Raw genomic sequence first — 23,042 nt, 5'->3', positions numbered from 1 at the left:
ACAAAACTCCAGCTTTAACTGAATGGAAGAATAAAAAAATCAATAGAAATATTCCAAACTACTAATGTGGCCAATAATGCCACCTCATGATATTATTACCTACTGCAAATCTAGATAATAGAATTTTACAAATAAGGCAGCCATCTGTTACAAAAATGTTGCCCACCCAAGAATAACAAGAAGAGCAGCTGATTAAAATTATTGCAATCATCAGGAATTTTGTAATTTGCATTTACATATATATTTGTAATAACAAAAATAATGTTTTTATCTGCTGTTAATTTCTTCTACTGATTTTTTGTAGAATTCAAACTGTCATCTTAAATTCTGATAGAATGTGAGTCAGTGAAAAGAAAAACTGGGAATATAGTTTAGGTGTCTAAGATAAATAAATACAAAGAAGGGGAAATCTTCTAAACTTCCTTGTCTGTACTAATTTTCAGCCACATTTTTCCCCAGATTCTCTGCAAGTTTGAGAATATAAATCAAGGCTTAAATTAATGTGTTAGAACTCAACTAAGTTTCATTGATATTGATCAATATATTCTAAGCATGATTAAAACTAGATCTACATCACATAATGTTGCACATTTACTTAATAACTTGTTTTTCCAGTCAAAGAAAACTCTACCCAGTGGTAGCATACACTGAGTAGAATTTGATTCAGAACATGCACACCAGCAGAAATGGGAAGATATCTACATTTATTCTTTTTTTTCTTCAGTGGACTTAATGTTAGTAGCGTACTATTTCCGAAGTACCAATTTTGAACAATCTAGGATGCAGAGGGGCCTGCAGGAGGTGAGGGTATAAACAAAAATGCTGTTGCTTCCTTTCTTCCAGAAGAATCACAATAACAGGGATATCTGCAGGGTGTGGTCAAAAAAGTCAAGATGGAGGTCATAATGGTGTGATCAAAGCCCTGTCCATTTCTGTGCATCATTTGAGCACATTTAAAATATGAGTGGAACTTCAATCATACTGTCATATCCGCCATCTTGATTTTCTTGAGCATACCCAGTGGCACCCCTGCTCCCACAGATGAAAGGCATCCCAAGTAATTTCAAATCTGTGTAACACTGAGTTGTTTGATCTATGCAAAAATATCAGGTATTACTGAAAATTAAACATTAATCCATGTAAGTGATGCAAGTGATTATAAAGACGTTTCCGTCACCACCTATCATTTGCTGAAGATACTATTTTCTGTGTAAATATTCTATTTTTAAAAAAATATACAGGTAGTCCTTGACTTACAATGGCAATTGGGACCAGAATTTCCATCACTAAGCGATACAGTCATAAAGCACAACTGCATTGCTTAGCAATGGAAATCCCTGCAGTCCCAGTTAGACTTGGCAACTTCCTGCTGGCTTCCCACAACCAGTCAATGGGGAAGCCGGCAGGCAGTTGCAAGTCCCAGGCCAGCAGGCAGGTAACTTGCTGCTGCCAGGTGGGAGAGGGAGCAAGCAGGTGTGGGGGGAGCGGGGGAGGCATGGAGAGGGTCGGGGAGGGTGCATGAGGGTGTGTGAGAGGCGGGTGAGGGTTGGGGAGGATGGGTTGGGAAAGTGTGCAAGGGTGCTAGGGAGTGTACGAAAGGCATGGCATGGATCAGGGAGGGTGCACAGGGTGCAAGGGGATGCACGAGAGGTGTGGCACAGGTCTGGGAGGGTGCATGAGGTTGTGAGTGGGTGCGTGAGAGGTGCAGCGTGGGTCAGGGAGGGTCCACTAGAGGCACAGCGTGGCTTGGGAAAGGTGCACAACAGTGTTAGGGAGTCACGGTAAGGGTTGGGGAGTGTGCATGAGTGGCTGGCACGGCACAAGTGCAGAAGGTGCGCGGGTGGGGGAGACTTACCCCAGTGACTTGCGACCTTCCCTGCTGGCTTCCCCATTGACTTTATGCAGAAGCAGGCAGGGAAGGTTGCAAATGGAGATCATGTGATTACAGGGCACTGCAACCAGTTGTAAGTGTGAATCAGTTGCCAAGTGCCCACATTCAGTCACGTGACCGCCGGGGTGCTGGGACGGCTGAAACTCCGAGGACTGATCATAACCACCATTCGCTCAGCTCTGTTGTAACTTCAAACAGTCACTGAATGAATGGTTGTAGGTTGAGGACTACCTGTAAGATAAAAATGCAGTTATGTATACATTACACCCTATTATTAAATCATTATGATAGTGGATTAAGTCAAGAGCAAGCTACAAAGGGTTCAAAAGAATCCATATTCTATTAACTAATTCTACTGCACTGATGTGGCCCTGAGCAAAATTTGATATAAACAGTAAAGCTGTATCAAACATAGATACAGAAGTTATATAAAACAAACTTATTTTTATTTTTTTTCTGAAATTTTGAATTATTCTTAGAATGCTCCCATTGTACTACTTAGAGAAGGAAGAAGATAATTGCTTTGGTCACATGAGCCACACAGATTAGGCAGACCCTCAGTCCTGACAGTCACACTGATTTGATTTGATTTGATCACAACTTACCCAAATAGCTGTGAGCTGGTTTTTCTTCCACAACTTTGATTCTTCTTGCTCCTGCAGGTATCACCAAGGCCTCCACATAACCTGAGTACATAGACAGACATTTATTTGGTTATCTATTTATTTAAATTAGAATAATGTTTATATACAAGTTAGTTCCATCTGTTAAAAAATGTTTAAAATCACATCTGCTGTTGGCGTACAATTTTCTTCAACCCAAGTTTCTAGGCTTTTGATTTTGTGCATCAAATTATTGATCTCCCTCCCCACAAACACACACAAAATTATCAAGTATTACTGTATCTCACTTGAGCAACTCTGAGTTGATTACAGACCTGTCCCCTTGATAGGTTCTGTGGAAAATAAAAGGGAGGAAAATTTTCATCTTTTATGAAAAATATCCATGAATCTATACTGTTTTTTATTGAACTGAGCTATTTATTTTCCAAAAAGATTGCCATAAGCCTACGTCCTCCCTCATCAAGGCAGATATCCTATTTTTAATCCCTAAGCTAGACAAAGAAGTGATCAACTGCTAAAACGGCTAATCTATCAACTGCTTGGAGTGGGTTCTATGGACTAGCTATTTTTACCAACCAAGAAGACCTTAGTTTCCGACCATCCTACTTAGGATCAAAAAGATGGCCAAGGCGGCCTAAGCATAAACTTGTTCTGGTCTTTGCCTGATATGTAAGAGTCTGTTTGAAGCATTAAAAAAATTGGGATATCAGAGATTTCATATACACTATTATCAAGTAACTAGTATTCCTGTACTAATGGGGGTGGGCAGCTGAGCTGGTCAAACCATCTCTTGTGCTAATGGTTTGTTAAGCCATTCTTCACTATGGATCATTCACCAATATCAATCAGCAACAGCTGCTAGGCAAGGAGTCAGCAATACTAGAATTTGATTGCCAACCACCTCTAAATCAGTTCATGAATGTTGGAAGTTGAAAAAAATCCTGCTCTATTTTAACACAGTCCTGTAGATGTTCTTATTATCCCCCTCACAATATACACATTAATTATGAGCAACAGTGAGCACAGGGTGGGTAAGGGACTGATGTTCAAATCTGCAGGATGATGGCTGTAGTGTTATGAACAAAGCCCTGCCCATTTGATACATGCATCATCAAATATAAGTACAAAAACCTTACAGATTTATAACTCCCTCTGCAGATACACATGAATGAGAATCTGTGTGAAATACTATTTTAATTGGTTGTTAAACCTGAAATAACTTAATTTACTTAATTTAACACTCCTAAGTGTTTTTGGAAAGATCAGTAATTACCAAATTCCTAGCAGCTTTTGCCATATCATTCCTAAAATAATATATTCCAATTTATTATTCCCTTTCAGCAATCCGCAAACATTTCTGTTATAGCCAAAAGGCACTACAAAACAACCAAGCAACAACAACACAGCATCACTGTTTCTCACCTACTGACACTGAAGTAGCTATATACTAATAATTTACTACACTTCTTTTTTTTTACATTTCTTATTTTTATCATTATTTTTGCTTGAGTACTTTCTAAATTGCACATAGTTTAGAAATATGGAATTTCTTTTTTCATGCCAAACATTATATTACATTCCATTTAAATGACTATTCTGCAGCAATATCCCAGAGACTCACTACTGACATTCTCACTGATTTCATTCACAAATTTTACAATCTTCATTTGGGCTGATTCCATATAGGGTCAGGCCAAATATTCCAGCATGTCAATGATCAACATTCCTGGATTAATAAAAAAAATCAGAAGTACATTTAACATGTTTACATTGCTCCACTGTAGGCAGGGGGTAAGGAAATGGGACTTCTAGGTTTCCTTCCCAACTCATCAGAAATGACTTGGCAAATTCTGAACAGCTATATCCAAAATAAATATACAGGAATGCGTACTATCCGCAAATACAGTGATCTACAGTTAACTGAACATAACAAAGCTAGACATTCATTCAAACACTTCTTTAGGGAAAAACCACAGCAGCAATACAGATTCAATAAAAACAAATACTACTTAATCATTAAGACCACAGATAAGTACTGCGGTTGCAAACTCCACAAAGCTTCACGTGCATAATTCTTGAAGAAATGGATTTATGTCCATATACCTAGGCATAGACTATAACCTGTGTTTCATAGTCCTTTAAATTTATTCCATTAACTAATATGTACATTGTTCTGTTCATCAAACTATTTCAGAAAATCAGAAACAAGGGGCAGTTTCATAAGTAGTTCACCTACACTAAAAAGAACCTGGATTTTAAAGCACAATTCTTTTTGTAGAAGTAAATAAGCTTGTTAGAAAAGGTGTGGTGTATGTTAGGTGGAATTTCTGAGAAGGTTAAATGTCTGTAAAATTACATGATTGACAAATGGACAACAGGAACCTTACATACATAAATGTGTTCATTAAGTAATATTTCTTTTTACCACTACCCTTTGTTAGAACATTTAAATGTTGAATATAATTTCAATAGCCAACCTCTTCAACTTTAGACTATGAGTACGCAACTTGCATGGGGGTCCAGAGGGAAAATGATGACACAAGTATTACAATGTTGCTATGCAAGCACCACCTTTTTTGTATCTGCATTATGATGCTGAATCCACATATGTAAGGGGCAGAGATTGTGCTGCAATATTGAGGCATTCATTTTATCATTCAGATGAAACTTACCGTATTTTTCCGACAATAAGACACCCCCATGTACAAGACGCCCCCCACTTTTCTAGCCCAAAATTTAAAAATTAGTATTTTAAAGATAGTGCAGAACACATTTTTATTTAGTAATTAGTTAACATTTACCTGATACACTCAGTGGGAGGAGGTCCAAACCATCTCTCTGCAGCTCTATTTCCAGGCTCTTTTGCTTAACTGATTACATTCAAGCACGAGTGAAACTGCAGATAGCTTGTCTCTGCAAACAGCCTTCCTCCAATTGGTTTGTTCAGCACCAGCTGACGTCAGTTACATCAGGCTCGTGATTGGAGGAAGTCTGTTTGGGAGACAAGCTATTTCACTCGTGATTGGAGGCTAGCAATAGGAAGAAGCCTCTCTGCAGAAACAAAGTTTGGCAGTTTTGCAACCGTGATTCTCAGCTGACTTCCTTGAATAAGACGCCCTTCAGTTTTTAGGGTAAGGATTTTAGAAAAAAGTATCGTCTTATAGTCGGAAAAATATGGTAATTCTGTTGATGCTGTGAATTTTTCTACCAATTTTAAGCACACACTGAAGCTATGAAACTTCAACCATCAGACTCATATTTTTTTGCATTCTCTGTCCTATATACAATCTCCTTTATAGGGCCTAGCAACCTCCAAAGAATGAAAACTTATATCTAATTTTCTATGGGTAGCATTATTTGATTTGATGTGTTCATTAATTATTAACATTCTCTGCTTCCAATTAAAGTGAAAGCTCAACTGCATTTAGTGGACTTCATGTGCAATGGGCCACATTTCTGTCTCAACATCCCCCCCAAAACAACAGACAAGTCCATTGGATCCAAAGTAGTCTAGATGGCACAATTAAATTTATTTTACCTTAATTTTGCAACATCTGCTGCCATTTACATCATTTGTGTAATTAATTATGCAACTGATGTAAATAACTGTGATGATGTATTTTTGCATTTATTTGACAAGTAAGCATACCTCCCCTCAAGAATTATTACAGAACAACGGAAGGAAAAATCTGATCTGCAACTGACATGCATTGCTTTTTAACATTTGAATTTGCCTTTTTTTTTTTTTTTTTTGCAAAGGAGCAAGGAAGAAGACTTTTCAGCAATATGATTAAAGTTTGAGGAGTCATCCTGTTCATAGCATCATTTCTGGGCCCTTTCTTCCTTTTTTTATTCCTATGCTTGTCAACCATGAAGTTATATCGATTCTTTAATGCAGTTGTATGTATTTATCTTTATTTTGTTACTTTAGCATCAAAAAACTAATTTATTTTTTTCTACAATATAACATACAGCACAATTATATAACTATATTGTTTCCCAAGCATTTCATAAAAGAAATCAATTTCATATTAAATGTAAAAAATGAAATAATTTTCTTTGGGCAAATGATCATTTTTCTATCTTTCATTTAAAATTCTAGTGTTGATAAAATGAAAATCCAGATAAATATTTATGTTCAGGTATACTAAATAAACCCAGATAATATGTATCCAAAAGTATGGAGATGGGTTTACAAAATACTTATTCCCATCTGTTTCTAATCACCTTCATTTCAGCAATAAGGTTGAAACTAGGTAAAACTAAGCTAAAATGCTTTTCCTAAGAATCCCTATTTATCATAAAGGCTGTGCTTTAATTTAAGCAACATAAAAATAGGATACTACTATACAATTATCACCTGCAGAGTACTCACCACATTTGCAAATTTTGCAGATTTTAATCAATTAATTTTAAAAGATGTTTACCTGCTCCTCGAGTATGATTAAAATCTCCTTTAACAATTCTACATGATTTTCCATCTCCGTTGCAGACACCGCAGTGATCTTCCCATGCCAAAGAACCCAATATACCATCACAACCAAATTTCTGAAGTAAAAAAGGAAGAGTCACAACATTCTTACAAAACATATTATTCTGCCTTTTAATGTAGTTTTTAGTGAAACAATTTTATATTGCATTAATTAACTAATTGCAGGGAAGTCACCAACAGATAATGACTGGGATAATAAAATGCTTTATCGGCTGGTCATATTTGGAGCTATGAAGCCATTTTTGGCTTTCCTTCTTCCTATACTTTGGGGACAGTGCACTTTCTGACAGTATAATCTTTATGGACAATTTTAACCTGAGTCTAGCTACAATAGGGTAAGCAGCTTTTCAAGAGGCAGGGCCACAGCTCACTTTCCTGGCCAACTGCAGATTTACCCATGATGCCACAGGGAGGGCTGGAATAATTTTTAGCTCCTTTAATTTTTGTGGAGATTTAAGGATAAAGACTGGTAGAGATCAGTCTCTGGGAGGCAAACACTCTGATTTCCATCCTTAAAGAAGCCCGGCCTCTCCCCCAAATAGTGAGAAATTGGCAGCAAAATGGCTGAATTTCAGAAACTTGATTTTAGACTGGTTTTTTTTTTTTTTTAGCTTTTTGGTGGGAGAGATAAGTTTGGAACTCAGAGCAGTCTACCTCCCAGAACTGTCTTCCCAATTACACCCTTAACTTGTATGTGTGTATACTGGGGGGGAGAGGGGGGAATCATATCAGCCAAAATGAGCAAAACAATCTGGGGTCTTATGGAAGTGCAAATGGGGTCTGGGGGTTATATGCAATGCCCAGGTAGAATATTGTTTACCCCAAGCTAAAGGATAGTGCCACATCAAATTAGATCATAATAGCATAAGTAATATATTATTTACTAACAATCAAATGTGATAACCTATTTTGCATTAATTTTTTGTGTATCTGGACAGTAAATAGAATAAAAATATTTTCTTCTACATCAGAAATGCTATCATTTTTCCTTAAAAGGTCAATTTCAAGAAGCCCTCCTTCAGAATTCCCACTTTATACAGTACATGCAAAAATATAGCACTCTTATTCATTTTTTCTACATTGCTTTAAATTTAAATTACAGCTTCATTTAAGTTTAAAAGTGACATCCATAATTTAAAAGAATTAAGGAAAAAAAACTTCACAATAATTAAACAGTTTTGAAAGACTTACCTGACATTTTCCATTTGCACATATATCTAGTTCCTGAGGGCCACAGGAAGTTCCATCCATCACTTTTTCTGTTACCAGTATTGGCTGATCTTTTCCATTTGGAGAACAAAATAATGCACAAGGTTTTTCTATATGAATAAATAAATTTTAAAAAATATATTGGCTTGAAAATAGTTTTAAACAAGTGAAATCATCCAGAACTAGTTATAATACACATATTTTAAGAGACATAATGAGTGTACCAATGGAAAACATGAAAGATTGTCATGGAAAAAATCTATCTATGTGGTCACTAAGAGTTGATAACAAATTGATGGCACATAATCAAATTTCAGACAAAATTGAAGGGGAATTCAATCTTGATATGGCTTGAGAGAGAAAGAGAGATATTCAAACCTACAAAGTCCCCACCATTATGCTGAACACTACAAAACGTTTCCTTTACAGAAAAACTTCTAATGGAGGGCATGCATCAGTCATCAACATATTCCTTGGGTTGTTTTTTTTTTTGACATACAACCAAATGGGTTAAAATGTACAGAAAGGAAGTACTTTGCACAGTGAGCAAAAGTGAAGGAAACTTCCTTATATGAGAACAAGTCAGGAATTCCTTCATCAGAGAGATAAAAAATAATTGGCTTGTAGTAACTAATATCATTTATGGTAGTCACCAACCATCTCCACCATTCCAACTGAATTCTGTAATCCATGTCCAAAGGAATGTGAGGAAAAATAAATTCTTTTCTTAAGGACACTGACATTTTGAGCAAGTAAAAGTAGGAACTGTATCTTCTTTTTGAAGAGGTCAACATACATCCCTCCCTACCATTTTTCTGCCTGCTTCTCCTGCCATTTTTTAAACCTTTTGCAAACTGTGGTGCAAATTATAGCTTTGGGGTAAAAATTAGTGGGTTGCTGGATCTTTAGTTCACCAACAGCATGCATCTTATAAGTGGGTATATTTGAAAAAAACGTATCTCAAATTTATTTGGTTTATCTTGAAGGCAGTTGTTTTCTCTGATAAAGCATTAGTATTAACTTTTATAAATAACTTTATTTGAATAATCAACCCATAATTATATCATATTCAATCAACAAATAAAGGAGTGTGTAAGGCTAATTATTGTTTTTTATTTCATAAAAGATAAATTTTATTTCAAGCAAGAGATAAACAAGAAAACATCCAACCATTTTGAATGAAGTTCAAGAATACTCAAATAATAGTAACATGCAATTCTTGTGGCAGGATCCGTTTTTAAAAATGTATGTTTACAAATGAAATCCAGTGATGGAATTATTCTACATTTAATGTAACGCAAATATAGCATTCCTGTGCAATTTTCCCTCCCACTTCACAACAACAAAAAATGAGGCTAAAAAAAAAAAGAGAGAGAATCAAATCCACCTCTACTTGTTTGTCTTTTCACTGAAGTAACAAAGCAGACCCACCAAAATTACTGGCATTAACTTAAAATGTTATTTGAAAATAGAGACAATATGACACATATCTTGACATCTTCCCTTAGCTGCAGTCATGGAAAATGTATTATATTTATTTGTACCCAGCCTCTTGCTAAACTGCAAAGAATGACTTCAATTTCATAACAGTTAATGACATAGTTCTGATTGCATTTGAAAGAAACAAGGTAATATAAGAATGAAATGCTATTATTTTACTATTTGAGACATTTGAGATTAAATCTGCACTTTTTAAGTGAGCAACTTTCAGGAGTGTAGTCATACACTGTGAATTGTTTATATTTTGTATTTCAAACTGAACAGTTTTGTAGTATTCTAAATGCTAAAATGTGTATTCTGATACAAACTTTTGTCACTACATTGATCACACGATCAAGTGCACAAAAACTAATATTAGCATAATGTGATTAGTTTTAAGGTTCCATAATACACTTCGTTTCTGTCGCAAATTTCCAAAATTTGGGCTTCATTTTTGTCTTCAATAGTATATTGTGTTTAACATGATTCATAATAGCAATTAAAGAAAAATAATTGCTTTAAGTGAAACACACAAAATAAAGAAATGCAACACCTACCATTACTTTATTCCCATTATTTTACTTATTTGCCTATTTAATTCAAGCCTATAGATTGTTTCAGTCATGAACTGAGTCATCTGTAACAACTGTACTAATTGAAAAATGCAGTTTTTTATGAAGAAAATAAGAGGATAGCCTGGTCACATTGCAATAGGAATTTAAATGAAATATATTTTATGAACCACCCCTTCCCAATAGGGTGTCTTCGAGATTTATTGGGGCTATAAAGTGTAGGACTCACAACTGCCACATTTATGCTGGCTAGAATGACTGAATTTCCAACATATCTGGAAAGCATGAGGTTAGGAAGCTTTCAGTTATTTGCCAGTAAAAATAATATTTAAAAAAACCACAACTGATATAATGTTACTATGCTTATTTAAATGCATGATATCATCAGCAACCATCTTGCAATAAGACAATATTTGTATTGCTCTCTCAATTCAAATGCCCTTTTCTCAGAAGAAGCATTTATTTCATACACAGTTAACAAAATATGGGCATTGTCCAAAATCCTCTTTAACTCTGCCAACAAGGTAGATGCTTGGTGGGGAAATAGTGCATAGATTAAGACCTAGCATGGATGATATTAGATTTTAAAGAAATATTCCATGATTAATTAAAATACGTACTAGATTTTAGTATTTATTTTGTGTCTGCCAAAATCTGTTTATTATCCACAATGATCCATTGTATAAAGTCATGGCTATTAATTATAAGACTGAGGTTTATGCTTACCTTCATCTATAACAGCCTGCCATTGGTGTACATGTTTCTGATATGCCAGCCTGACGCTGAAGACTTGACACTGCCAATCCCTGAATGCAGGCAGTCCAGGAGTACAAGAGGGATTCTCACATATTTTATATTGTATTCTTGATCCATGGCATTCTGCTCCTTCATGAACTGGGCTACCGAACACAAAAATTAAAATTATTTGCATGAGGCACTTAGTTGTGTTTACATGGCTTGCATGATTTACACTGTTATTAGTGCCATCACATTTATATCTGTGAGCTTAAGGAAGAGTATGTGGTTTCACATTCTCTCATTTTATCCCTACAACAGCTTCAACTCAAAATCACACACTGAGATGAATAGTTCCAGTCTAATATATAATATATTAGCACTATACTACTTACACAGTTAAAATAACAATGATTACCTCTGTATAGCCTGCCTTTAAATGTTAAAGAGAATCTAATATTTGGAACCTATTGTAATAAATAAACAGCAACTTCAAAAAATTGCTGCATGAATATTATTGTACCAAACTAGAATTAGACTAAACCATGACAATTATTTGATTTTCCCTTCCTCAGCCTCTTCCAATCTGGTGCTCTCCTGACAAATTGGGGGGCACTATGATCAGGTAATTCTAAAAGGTGTACCCCAACATATTTGAAGAATAATAAAGTGGGAAAGGTTAGAATGGATTATCCTTGTTATATGTGAATTCTTCCCCATACTCCCAATATTTAACAGTTGACTAATGGTCTGTATAAAGATCATAATTCTACCATTTATTTAAAAAAACAGAAATACATGTCAAATACTACTGCTTAGTTTTCTTTTCTTAAAAAAAATCTAGTTTTTATTCTTGCAAGGATTAAATATTATTTTCTATACCAGACTGTGAATAAATAGGCATATTACAAAATTACCATAATGCATACATAATAGTACCATCTTGTTGGTTCTTAAAAGTGAATTGTATATGTAGTAATATGTTTCTCAGTGCCTATCTCAGCACCTGAGTTTTTGTGTTTACTGGTAACGTACAATCTTATGCAATACCATGAACCTAGTCATGCAATATCCTCTGTACATTGAGAAGTACTAGATAGATAGGTACAATCAAGATTTTATTTGTATTTTGTTAACATCTGCACTGTTGGATTATATTAAACATAGTGCATCTCTCCATAACTAATTTGGGATATGTATATTAATAAATAATATTACAAGCAGAACACAAGTAAGCTATTGCTTACCTAGCACATCTACGCTGTCGACTGCTGATTCCAGTGTTACAAGTTCTGCTGCAAGTGCTCCATGTACTCCATTCTGCTTCCATGTGTCCAGCAAAAGATGTTTTACTGATACATTCTCCAACTTTACACCACTATTACAAAAGTCAGCTTTTAGATTAAAATATGTGAAGTACATGCAAAGTAATTTACCATATAAACCTGAAAGGAAGCCAGCACTGCATGTACTACAATATCTGACACAAAGGAAAATCAGAGAGGATGAAAGTATGCTTCTGCCTCCATTATTGCATTCTTGGTAAATTTAAGATAACACTCTTTTTTAAAGCCAAATTATTTGCTGGAGGGAAAATCAAGTCTTCCTTTCAGATGAATTCACTATTGCTCTATCTATTCAAATAAATTTCCTTGAAAAGTACAAAATCAAAGGGATAACAATTTCTAATTAGATTCAATGTGCACATAACAGAGAAATACAAGCTTTTACATTCTAGCTTCTCTACTTAGGGATGAAATTAGAATGAAGAATACACATGTTTGCTACTTCGTTGGTTCTGCACTCTTAAAGCACACTTATTGCTAAACAGATATACAATCTATGCTGGTCCACATTTTGTCTTTTTACCTGTTGTATCAATGATAGGCACAAAATGCCTGAAACTGTAGATTTAGATTTTGGAATGAGGCTTCATTTCCATATGCCTCCATTCTAAATCAAGGCTAAAGTACTATATTAAAACTAGAATATTTTGGAAGGAGGTACATACTGCAGCCAATACTCATTACATCATTTTCATATAATCTATCTTGCCTATGAAAATGTGAGTCTGTGACCCACAAAATACATTGCATAGTACAACATAACTGTAATCAAAACTATTTGGGGGAGACACACAAAGACCACAGTTCATCATGAATTGGCTCCATATATAAAAAAAAGCTGGTTCAGCATTTTGTAATGTCTCAAGTAGAACAACAAATTATGTCCACACGAAAGGCAGGCCAATTTATTTTGGCTTATGAAGAAGAAAATCCTAAAAGCTTTCTGCCTGCTTTGATATCTTATGATAATTATTTGAAGCCTCTACTATAAAATTTAAAATTTTGGCAGCAACTATATTGCCCATGGAACTTATGAAATAGAATTACATTGACTAAGTGGTTACTTTTAGCCATCTCAGTTACCAAATTCTCTTAGTCTCCCTTTTATGGAGGTTGAACAATCTCAGTTACTCTAGCAAAGAAAAGCATAAAGATAAAATAGGATATTTACTGCCAATTATTTCAAATTTGAGTTATATGCCTGCCTGCCTGCCTGCCTGTCTGCCCTTTTATTTTCAGTGAAACTGTTTTTGGATTTCTTATGCTTTATCTTCATCCTCACTATTTTATGACTGCACATGATCAAAAAGCATGTGTAGGTTCCACAAAATGAAAAATATTAAATGCTAAAGGGTTTATTTTTATGCAATTTTACTTCATTGAATAAGCCGGGTCACTAATTTCACAAGGATAAATTCTTCTTTTGATATACTTCACATGCACATGAGAATCACTAATTATTGTACATTTTAAAACTTTTTATGTTAAAATCCTCAGAAATACAAAATCCATTAGACAGAAACCTAATAGCCTGGGTGAGACTTTGGGCCTAGAATGCTATGAACCAGTTACAGTAATTCCAGAAATAAGATATTTCCTCTTGCTGGTTGATTGTATGAGACTAACAGCTACACTCCCATTGATTTAAATAGTTGTGGATTTCATTTAATGAAATGGCTTATTTATTTTACTCAGTTGCTTTTTCCTTCTGAAAATAAGGGTCTCAACTTCTACTACTGGATAGATTCACACTGGAAATGAAAATGAAGTGCCATTTTGACTTTAAATCAGTAGTGTTACTCTAAGTTATTTGAAATTGTCCTGCATAATAAGTATGCAATAACACTTGAAGATAATCATGAGTAAGAAAAAAAAGAACTACTAGAAACAGGATAATTAATTTCTTATAGTATATGACTTTGAAATTCTAGTATGCATTTTATGCAAATACTATGCACCTTCAATTAAATGACAGCTCTAAGAAGAAACAAAGAACTGCTGAGGAAAAACCCCAAAGAATCCCAAACCTTTCAATATTAATGGAGTACAATATTTTAATCAATTAGTTGGTGCATTAGAATTATCACATATTAAACAAAAATGAGTGTAATGAAAGACAGACTTAAGATCACATATAAACAAGAAATAAACAAATTCTACTTATTAAAAATCAGTAGTGTTATAATGCACCTTTCCAGTGTCACAATCTGTTCCATCCATCGGTGGATCCAACTTAGTTTTACATTCTTTCTCACCTTCTACTTTACACCATAACCCAGCGCAAATAACATGCTGGAAAAAAACAAACAATGAAAATATAGAAACTTGTACATAAATGTTCTTCATAACTTTCACAAGAAATATGCTATTTTAAGAAGCTGTGAATGAATTCTGCTTTTGCTGTAGAATATAATCTCTTTTCATGACTTCAAAACAGAAATACTGTAGATCTGACTGCAAAATGAAAAAGAATTTGTTTGTTTAGCTTACATAAATATGAAATTGGGATTGCCTTTCCTGCTACTATTTTTCCTTCCAACTTTAATTTGCTTTGTGGAGTAAATTAACGAACAGGTATAAAGTTTTAGCTTTATGTAGTTGAAGGCACTGTAATGTATTTCCTGAAAACAATTTCTATCTGTACATTTCCTGGAGAACAATCTGCTTGTCTGAAAATACCTGAAGGGGTATTTTTAATGTATAACTTCAGAAGTGAACATATACATACTGACATAAACTTGTGAGATTAAATCATTACACAGAAACACTAAACTTAAAGAATAATAAAGGACTAGAATGACAGTGGTCCTATTTTATTCTTCATATAATTTAATGCAGGTTCATACTTTTAAACATACTATTACTATATTGCATGCTAATTTTCTTCTTAGATCAGTTTATATACAGATGAGAAATATGAAATAGCTTGAATAGCTTGAATAGCTTGAAGTAAAGCTGCCTTTTTTCCCCCTTCATGTCTGACTTGACTTCTGGCAACTACATGGACAAATTATTTAGGCAGCATTTTTAGAAATGGTTGGCCATTGCCTTCATCCTAGGGCTGAGAGAGAATGAGTGCCCAAAGTCACCCAGCTGTCTTTCATGCCTAAGGCAGAACTGTAGCTCTGGTTCCCCCACTCCTAGTCCAGCACCTTAACCACTAGGCAAGACTGGTTTGCTAAAATTCACAAAATGAATTCAAAGATACATACTCTAATTTCAGAGAAGAGTTGACATTAAATCAGTTCAATAACAGTAATTAATGTAAATTCAAGCTATTTCATATTTCTCATCTGTATATAAACTGATCTAAGAAAAAAATTAGCATGCAATATAGTAATAGTATGTTTAAAAGTCAATGAAGCCAACTATTTCCTTATCATCATGACATACATGTGTATCTTTCAATATTTATATTTTAATAAACTATTAGTAGCAATAGTGTCAGGGGGTGTGTCAAACCAGCCTGTTGGAAAAAAGTGACATCATCACATGAGCCCCTACCTTCTGCACATATGTCACAAGGTTGCATGCAGATTCCAAAGGGGTGAAGCTTGATGAAAGTAGCTGGAGCTGCAGACTCCTTATAGTAGGACATTAAAATCTTCAAATCATGATTACATTCTGATAGTGAAATTTCTGATTCTATGATTAGGATGAGGATGATTTGATAGGTAGATGTTATTTTTCTATTCATACCTTCTGGAGAGTTGTGGAGGAGGGCCAGGTCTGGCAAACAAACAAGCAAGTTTTCTCTGCTGGCCAGAGAAAGAAAGGAAGAACACCACCAGCCATGGAGAGTGAAAAGAAGAAAGAGCCAATGGGGTAGGGAAGAAGAAAAAACTATATTTCTACTCACCAATGAGAGATTAAAAAGGAGTAAAATAGAATTTGGACAGATTTTAAGCAAGATAAGTTTCCAAAATTACATCATCCTAGATATGATTGTGAACAAATATTACTTTTCAACGCATTACTTTTGATGAATGAAGAATGCTGGCTAAAATGAAATGGCTATTTTGCAAGTAGCTCTGTTTCTCAATATTTTAAAAATGTATTTAATACAATTATGTTTAAATTAAAACAATTTAATGTATTAAATTAATAAAATTTATTTTCATTAATTTAATTTTTAATTAAAATAATTATTATAAAGAATAAAATGCTCTTTATTTTTATCATTTTTATTCATTTTAGTGTATGGAAAGGCTTCACAGTGGCAGCCCTCAAGCTAATAAACTAGTCCTCATGCAACATTCCTGTTTGAGCTGGAGACATCTAGTTTATAGCCTACTATCTTACCTTTTGACCTAGAGTACTTATGATAAAATTAAGGCTATTAATATACTTTCTTAAAGTTTTGTTCCAGGCCTTATCTAAAAACATAAAAATGTCCCCAATGACAAACACTCTAATTCAGTAAAGCAGCCTTGTTTTCCAAGAACAACAAAATTTGAGTGTGCAAGAGAAATGTGAAATCTATTCTGTCTTATGAATAAAAGCTTGGTGCCATGAAACACTTGACAGTTTGATTTCATTTGACACCTGACATTTACATTTTGAAAAATCAGACACAGAATGGAAACAATCTGAAGAAGCTTTGGACAGTTAATAAAGGAAACACTGCAGAACCACTCTCTATATTTTTATTCCTTTAATCCTTCATTGTTATTATTCTACCACGGAATACAGAAAGGCTAGACAGCAAGCTTCAAACCTGGATATATTGTTAAGGGATAAATGACAGTAATCGATTATTCCTACCTGCATTTCTTGGCAGAAAGAGGCAGTTGGTCCAAAAAGAATCTGACACTGTTCATCTGCAGTGTATGTCATCCCAGGGAGTTTTGAAGGAATAATCACAGAATTGAGGCTCTGGGGATTTGTGTGCAGCAAGCAGTTACTGGCCTTTGACCTGGCAAAGATGGATGAATAATAACAGAGACTAGTTTGTACTAACATATACTGTATGCTCCATGTAGAATTTAAGGTGAAAGCTTAAAACTCAATTTTACCTTAATTTAACAAAGTAAGTTTTTATATTAGTGAAAAGGAGGATAGCATGGCATATGGCTGATGAACCTGATGCAGCCTTCAGTAGAAAACCAACCACCTTAAACAGTAGCACTTGGAGGAGGTCAATGTGTCCCACCCATTGCACCCTTCAAGAACCTATTGAAAAACAAAACTAGCAGAAATATTGGGCAGGGAACTCATTATTCAAGATAATTAGATGGGAAAGGGGTAAGGAAGGAACACAACTCCAAATGTGTCTGTGGGACAAATTTATGTAATATGCACATATACCTCTGAACCTCAATCTAAGGTCAATACAAAAAAGTGGTCCATTTTGTTTTAAGAAAGTATAGCCATAATATTCCATAATTTCTCATTTTAAATTAAACACTATTAAACACAAAAAAGAACAGAATAAATTAAAGATATATAAGTTTCATCTGGGCACACACATGCATTCAGTTTCTATTTTTACTGCATACAGTCCCTAAGCAATTTAATTCCATTTTGGAAAAAGTATGGACAATTCTAACCAGGGAATTCAAAATCCTGCCACAGAATACACATACAGTACTGTATCAAATGGGCTTCCAGCACTCTCCCTAATATTCTAGAAATAAAGGGGTACTGCAGTCTTTAAAAAATTAAAAATACAGGTAGTCCTTGCTTAACAACCAGTTGTTCAGCAACCATTTGAAGTTACAATGGCACTGAATAAATAGTAGTCATGACCGGTCTCAAAGTTATGGCCATTGCAGTGCCCCTGCAGTCACATGATCAAAATTCGGGTGCTTGACAAATGGCCCACATTTACAACTGCAGCACGCACTTCAACTCCTGCTACCTGCCTATTTCCTCCCCATCTCTGCCCTTTTGGTCACCCTGCATTCCACCATTGCTGCTTACCCCTGCCACCCCCAGCCAACCTTTGCCATCTTCTTCCTCCCACTGCTGCCCCAACATCCAGGCACTGGGCAATGGTGCGGCCCTGGGAGGTCTGCAGCAAGGTGACAGAGCCTCATCTGCCAAAGGGAGCTTGATGGGCCTGGCCACGGAGGAGGCAGCAGGACAAAGCCAATGGAGGAGGCAGGGCAGCGGTCCGGGTGAAGGCTTCCCGGGCAAAGGTGGAAACTGTTGGTGCTGTGCAAGGCCTTGCAAGCTGCCACCTTCACCCAGGAAGCTGCTGCCTCCCTTGCCAGCTCCACCCAGCTACCTCCTTCCTGGCTGGGCCCAGCGAGCTCCCTTTGGCAGATGAGGCTTCTCTGCGCACATCACAGGGTCACGCCTTCACACAGCGCCTGGATCACGGGCCCGCAGCAGGAGAAAGAAGACAGAAGGTCAGCTGGGGGTGGCATGGGTAGGCAGTGGCAGAGTGCAGGACGGCCCAAAGCTCGGAGATGGTGAGGGAGATAGACAGGTGAGGGTAGCTGAAGCGGAGGTAAGCACCGCAGGGTGGCAGAACCTCATCTGCCAAAGGGAGGTCACTGGGTCTGGTGTGAGGTCATTGCCTAATGATGGCACGGTCCTCACTTAACTGTAACTGGCACTACAGGAACTGCCATGGCTAAGTGGCATGGTCACATGATGTTTTGCCTACAACCACTTTGCTTAATGACAAAAATTCCAGTCCCAATTAGAGTCGTTAAGCAAGGACTAACTAGTTGTGTTTTGTACTGCCAGTACAAAGCTTAGTTGCTTTCTATGTGTCAATTTGTTGCAGTTGTTTAGTCAAGCATCCAGTAATCAATACCTTAGAGTCAGTTTGTTTCCCTGCCTCTTCCATTTTAGTTTTCTAACCCTTTGGGTTTTTTAACTACTAAGAGTGATTTCCATTTTGGTTTTCTAACCTCAAGAAAAACACCTAGTGCTCTAATCTGCTTTCGGACCATCATATATAGATAAGGGGGTGGGAAGGTAACTTCCTTCTCAATCTGCTTTTCTCCTGATATATGCCTCTCTAGAAGGAAGGAAAGAAGGAAGAACTAAAATGCTCAATAATACAATGGGGATATGCAGGTGGAATCACTGTATAGTCCTTCTAGTTATATTCTTTCACAGGTTCTCTTTCATCACCCTATTAAGGAACTGTCAGTTTTACCAGGTAGACCAGACAGAAAACACGACTAGATAAACTAATTCTACTTTATTGTAAAGCTACATTAACAGAATCTTGCAAGTCTGAAAGTACAATTCTCCCACCTTCACCTTTACTCCTCCCTTCTGAGCCTCTTGCTCCACCCACTATGCAACTATGAGCTATGCTGTCTCTTATCTGACCGATCCCTATGCAGCATCTCTTTGCCTCACCTCCAGGTCTTTCCCACATACCTTTACAGGAACTCTGACATCCTTTTTTGTCTCAAAGGGAATGTATCAAAAGTATGAGAAATTCAAAACATTAAGCAGACAAATTAATGGCTAGAGTGCAATCACGATCTGGGCCATTCATCTTACTTAGTGACATTGAATGTTATTGATAAATAAGTAAACTCAGTGTCATCTAATTCAATTAAAAATGTTGATTTTATTTTTTAAAAGTAAGTTAATACTAACATTGTATCAAGTACTTCCAACAATGCTGAAATCTGAGGAGGTACACTAATAAAAACTGCTTCTGCCTCAGGTGAGCATTGGCTAATAATATTTCTGAGAAGTAGCAGGTAACTTTCAGAAACGGTACTTTTCAATCTGATGCAGAAACTGTTACAAGGTACTGAAAGCTTGGCATGCCTGAAACTTATAATCATCAGAAAAAATAATTGAACAGAATAAAAGTCTGACTGTGACTACATCCACTTCTTGAATAAATTACCTGAGAAATCTTTCTAGATCGTCTCTACTACAGCGGGACCATGAAACATCTCCAAGGTTTTGCCCTTTGATCCATTCTCCAGACATGATATGAAGACCATCTGCACAAGATGGGTGGTCATTGTCATGATTTATTCCCATGCTAAAACAAGTTTGGAAAACAGTGTATTTTAAGAGAAGAAAACTATAAGAGCAGCATCTAAAATGCTCAATCAAAAAACTGTATTCATATTTCCAATAAAGACAGTGAAGGATTTACACAACCAAGTGTATATTTCCAATATAAAACAGGGCCTTAACATGCATGTTACATTTAAAGAACAAGCTTGACAAACAGAATTTAATTACTTTAATTACTTAAAGTTTAAAGATGGCATACATAATGATACATATATCAGTCTATTATTTCTTCTTAATTTCTGGGAGAAATCAAGTTAATATATTCATTGGATTCAAGACTGAGACTTACAGTAGCTATTGTTATTTATAAACATTCATTTGTAGCTTAAGCATTGAATGAATTCAGCCAGTTTGGCTTGTTCAACAAATCATGATAAAGAAAAGTATGATTTAGTAGAATGTATGCATCTGGTTTAGGTTTAAGTTTATCTAGGAAGATACGTATACACTTTGCTAAGCAACCTAACACATGTATTGGTTGAGGTCTGATTTATTTCAGAAAAGCATCTGAGATACACTACAAGTCAAATAACCAGCCTTAGGTTTGCAGTTAATGTTTGTTGTTTGCCATTGCTACAAGTTTTGCTTATTGAAAAAAAGGCTACTGCAATTTCCTTTGCAATGAGAGGGAAATAACAACAACAACACAACAAAAGAAAACAGATAAAAAATGTCTTCCATCATCACTCTGGTACAGAAATGTAGTCCTGCAGTGTAGTGATTAAAAATTTGGACTAGGACTGGATAGATGCAGATTCAAATCTCCAATCAGCCATGAAATTCACTAGGTGATATTCAGCTAATTACTATCTAAGTCCAATATATTTCACAGTGTTGTCATAGGGATAAAATTATGGTATACTATAAGTTAATTTATTTTACTAGGCTTATATGGTGCTGTAATTGTTGACCAACTATGAGCAGTTAACTATCCTACTATAAGCAAACAAGTTTAAAACAACCAAAACAACATTAACAAATAAATAACCCCAAAAGATAACACTAACAAATTAATAACAAAATATTCCTAGCTACCCAGAGCAGTCAGGCAAATTTAATAAATAAATGTTAGAAGAAGCCTATTTTCCTATCTCCATTCCTGGATCATTATCCTGTAGTGAAAGTATAAGTTGTCTTGTGATGAAGGAATTTGTGCATCTAAGTTATGGTATTGTACAGCAAAGAATATATACTTTTAGAAGGTCACCCATGATGGGCAGCTCATAGATGAAGGATCTGACTAAATAAGCTCCATGGGAAGGACATGCAAACACTCCAGTATTCTACCAAGCAAACCAAATGGACGTTCACAACTAGGACATTCACAACATGATACTGGAAGATGACCCTTGAATATTGGAAGGTAAGAAGAGCAGAGGGCAAATATAAGTAGCACTGATGCTTATGATGTGGCTGTATTAAAGCTCAAAGGATGTCTACTGCCAGTGTGTCCAGAGGTAAAAAGAAAGTTCAGTGATACAAAGATATAGATAGTACTGGTATGGTCATAACCATGAACCAAGTCTTAATGTTGTCGAGCAGAAGAGTCAAGACTAAACACTGATATTCTGGAAATCAGGAAATTGACACAAACTGAAATGGGTCACTTCACATCAGACGAGAATCAGATCTTCCACTGCAGACTAGAAAAAAATCACCAAAGAAGTGGAGCAGCCATCCTTATTAACAAAGGGTATTAAAGATACAATCCCAAAATGATAGAATGATTTTAATTTGAGTCCAAGGCCAGCCAATCAATATCAGAGTAACCCAAATCTAGGCTCCAAGTACTAATGTATTTGAAGCAGAAGCTGAACAGTTCTATAGCAACTTGAAGTACCTTGCTGACACAATATTTATTTTGAAAAAAGACATCACACTAATCATAGTATACCAAGACCTGGTGATGAATGTGACTCACATTACAAACTCCTTCTAAATTAAAATATAACTAAAAACCCAAATCATCAGTACTTCAGTCCATAACTTATTAGGACTGAAATGAAAACCAAGAAAAAATTCTCTTTGATAGTGAGATTTATTAGGAAAAAAATATTAAGATGACAGTAAAAGAATTTCAACCACCTACAATTGCTTTCAAATGTGAATCTTTTATATAGGCAATTCAAAGAAGCTTCTAGCTTTTTTTCCCTCCTCACTTTCAAGGCAGGGGTAAAGAAGCTGTCCGCTTCTGGGAATGTCTTTGTTATGCACTAAAGGGAAGGTCTCTTCACCTAACTCTCTATACCGTATTTTCAGAGAGGGAGGGCTAACCAATTGGAAACAGTTTGCTCATATGGATTGCTTTTAGATACAAATTTTGGATTCGCAACTCATCAGTTGACCACCTTTTTAAATAGCTTTCAGTCTGCTACGATGAAGCAAGCCAAGACATGACAACTAGTGGCCAGAAATAAATTATATTCAAAGTGCTGGGAGAGACTTGGAGAATTACATCTTTCCCTGGAAGCACAGAAGATGCTTACTTGACCTGCGAGCAATCACAGAATAGGTTGCAGGCAGAGCTGAGATTCTCACTCCTCTCTTTGTCTTACTAATATGTAGACTAGTGACCCTCCTATCTTTGAGAAACACTCTCACTTACTTCCTTAATTAGCAGCTGCTTGTTTCAGAGATATTCCCATTACAGCACATTCTCTTTCTCTGGCTTTTGGAGATCTGCAGGGG

General features: G+C 35.7%; 1 protein-coding gene across 3 annotated transcripts in view; it reads right to left on the bottom strand.

Moving 5' to 3' along the window:
• Positions 1-23,042, bottom strand: part of ADAMTS19 (ADAM metallopeptidase with thrombospondin type 1 motif 19) — a 109,988-nt gene that overhangs the window by 24,413 nt on the left and 62,533 nt on the right. For all 3 annotated transcript variants that reach the window (XR_003086542.2, XM_007422289.3, XM_088129837.1), the window contains exons 9-16: positions 20,176-20,316; positions 17,112-17,262; positions 14,538-14,639; positions 12,249-12,379; positions 10,993-11,165; positions 8,198-8,325; positions 6,942-7,062; positions 2,497-2,577 (exon numbers count right to left, since the gene is read on the bottom strand). Coding sequence is in view for 2 of the 3 variants with exons in the window: in XM_007422289.3 (XP_007422351.1) it covers positions 2,497-2,577; positions 6,942-7,062; positions 8,198-8,325; positions 10,993-11,165; positions 12,249-12,379; positions 14,538-14,639; positions 17,112-17,262; positions 20,176-20,316 (1,028 nt within the window). In the remaining variant the exon portion in view is untranslated. The remainder of the gene's footprint in view (positions 1-2,496; positions 2,578-6,941; positions 7,063-8,197; positions 8,326-10,992; positions 11,166-12,248; positions 12,380-14,537; positions 14,640-17,111; positions 17,263-20,175; positions 20,317-23,042) is intronic.

Source organism: Python bivittatus, unplaced genomic scaffold, assembly GCF_059951505.1.
Source record: "Python bivittatus isolate LINGU-HERP-01145 unplaced genomic scaffold, Pbiv_v1 ctg000850_np1212, whole genome shotgun sequence".
NCBI classification, from domain to species: domain Eukaryota; kingdom Metazoa; phylum Chordata; class Lepidosauria; order Squamata; family Pythonidae; genus Python; species Python bivittatus.
The sequence above is the reverse complement of the archived record's forward strand: the minus strand, read 5'-3'. Positions and strand labels throughout refer to the sequence as shown.